Genomic DNA, 2,771 nt, shown 5'->3' on the forward strand with positions numbered 1-2,771 from the left:
AGTTAAGTTTAGACCTTACAAGATGTCTTTGGTTATGTTCTTCCTTTTCTCTACAATAAAACATTCTCCTCAACCATTATAAGGAGTGATCAGTACTATGTATTCATTCAACGGTCAAGTAGACTATATCCTAGAGAGTCAAGGGTGGTTCAATATACAAAAATCAATAAGTGTAATTCACCATGTACACAAATTGAAAAAGTATTTTAATGATTGAAGTATTTTAATATGAACTAAACTGAATCAAATATTAACTTGTTCAAATATTTACCTAAGATAATTGTTATCATCATGTATTTCCCTTAAGTGTCAAGTGAAAGTGCACCAATACTCACATAACAGGAAAACAAGAGATCACTTGAGATTGACAGGTGACCCCTTGGAAATTAATTGTTTTGTGTGAAATTTAGTGCTCAATACTCACTGGGAATAATGTAATGATCCCTGGTGATTTAAATTTACACTGGAATCATAACATCACCAGGGACATATCCTTAGTAATAACAGTGGAGGCAGCTTTGTAGGTATAAAATCATAGTGACTTTGAACTTCTTACTTTGAAATGAATTACCACAAGAGGTAAGATTTTGTTTTTGTTGGTAAATGGAGATATTTTATCCTTTGAAAATATACTACATTTACAAACCATAGTGGAGAAATAAGTCAGATGAAATAAAGCAATAATATAGCGGAAGGAAAATAAATATACATTTATTGAACTATCTTATATTTCTGTAGATGAATTATTCAGAATGTTTGGGCATAAAATTGAGTTTTCTCTTTTTATTTTATTGAAAATATATTCTTATCTCATATACTACATCTTGACTAGTTTCCCCTTCTTACATTCCTCCCAGCTACTCCCAAGTTTTCAAATTCCTTATTTATCCATACATTGGTAAGACCAGAAAGATACATGAGCTTCAAATTCTACACACTTAGCATTCATCCAAAGGCTCACAAGTTCACTCACTTTGAATGTTTTGGTGGCTTACTATCAATGAATATCATGTACAGATACCTGCTTAGTTTATGGCCTGGATGTTCAGTGTCATAGGCATCACTGTAAATATAGAATGTGAAGGATTATAGTCAATCTGTGCCATAGCAGATGAACTTTCACAAGCCTCTTAACTTTTTATTTGAGTATTTGCAGATCAGTGTCCTCTGTTGAAAATCATGTAAATTTATTCTATGACATTCCTGTTAGAAACCACTGTGACACTGGGAATGCATCTGAAGGGTTTTAATAAAATATTACTAATATCATGGTAAATATTATTCATATTTTACATGATGATAAAATTGCTATTTCAAGGTACTTTAAAGAGAAATAATCTATTTTAAAATATTTAACGAGCTTACCACAGGAAGTTGTATTTGCACTTTTTGTGTGATCTCGCTTGTATTTCTTCTCAGTTCTAATAAGAATATTTACATCCTTTTTAAATGTTAATTAAGACATGAACTCACTTACAGAAATACTAGACTTTGTAACAAGTGTTACCACTAAAGCACCTCTCTATGTATTAAGTATTTATTTGAGTGATGGGACTGTTCAGATAACAAAATAAAAGTTATTTATTCTTTGTAACAAATTCCTGACATTTCTACTTAAATTATTTTGAAGGAATTATTGCACACAGATGTACAAATTATGAAAACCCTAGTAAAACATTCATTGTAGGTCAAATTTAAAAATATATTTATATATTAATTGGTAATGCTCTCCATGTATGATCAAATGAAATGAAGTGACCTCTTTATAAACCCCTTTCTGCAATGTGTCTATCACAGTCTGGTTCTCTCAGGAGCTACATTACCCCATGGCTCTCCTGGAGGAAGGGAACAATACTGCAGTGACAGAATTCATTTTATTGGGCTTGACCGATGACCCAGTCCTTAAAGTCATCCTCTTCATTATCATCCTGTGCATCTACCTGGTGACTGTGTCTGGGAACCTCAGCACCATCCTTCTCATCAGAGTTTCTTCCCAACTCCATCACCCCATGTACTTTTTTCTGAGTCACTTGGCTTCTACTGACATAGGCTACTCATCTTCTGTCACACCCAATATGCTTGTCAACTTCCTGGTAAATCAAAGTACTATCTCATATCTTGGATGTTTTATACAGTTTAGCTCAGCTGCTTTTTGTGGGGCAGTTGAATGCTTCCTTCTGGCTGCCATGGCTTATGATCGCTTCATAGCAATTTGCAGCCCACTGCTTTATTCAACCAAAATGTCCAAACAAGTCTGCATCCAGTTGGTTGTAGGATCTTACATAGGGGGTTTTCTTAATGCTTCCACCTTTACTCTTTCATTTCTTTTTTTTGTTTTCTGTGGACCAAACAGAATCAATCACTTTTTCTGTGATTTTACCCCATTAGTTGAACTCTCCTGTTCTTATGACAGTGTCCTCATATTTCTTGATACATTTTCTGCTGGCTCCATAGTTTCGATAACGGTGTTTGTCATAGCTGTCTCTTATACCTACATCCTCATCACCATCCTGAAGATGCGCTCCACTGAGGGCCGCCAGAAGGCCTTCTCCACCTGCACCTCCCACCTCACTGCAGTCACTCTGTTCTATGGAACCATCACCTTCATCTATGTGATGCCCAAGTCCAGCTACTCCACAGACCAGAACAAGGTGGTGTCTGTGTTCTACATGGTGGTGATTCCCATGTTGAACCCCCTTATTTACAGCCTCAGGAATAATGACATTAAGGGTGCTCTGAAGAGACAGCTTCATAAGAAAATATTTTCTTAG

The 2,771-nt window shown here is 35.3% G+C and overlaps 1 protein-coding gene across 1 annotated transcript; it reads left to right on the forward strand.

Moving 5' to 3' along the window:
- The first annotated feature begins 1,826 nt into the window (after positions 1–1,826).
- On the forward strand, positions 1,827–2,771 carry LOC119819031 (olfactory receptor 502-like). The gene has a single exon (XM_038337009.1). It carries the CDS (start codon positions 1,827–1,829, stop codon positions 2,769–2,771), a length of 945 nt encoding a protein of 314 aa, XP_038192937.1.

The sequence above is a fragment of the Arvicola amphibius genome, chromosome 1, assembly GCF_903992535.2.
Source record: "Arvicola amphibius chromosome 1, mArvAmp1.2, whole genome shotgun sequence".
NCBI lineage: Eukaryota > Metazoa > Chordata > Mammalia > Rodentia > Cricetidae > Arvicola > Arvicola amphibius.

Bases quoted from the DNA above. Each gene is read 5' to 3' on its own strand.
- LOC119819031 (XM_038337009.1), top strand. From the start codon at position 1,827: ATGGCTCTCCTGGAGGAAGGGAACAATACTGCAGTGACAGAATTCATT.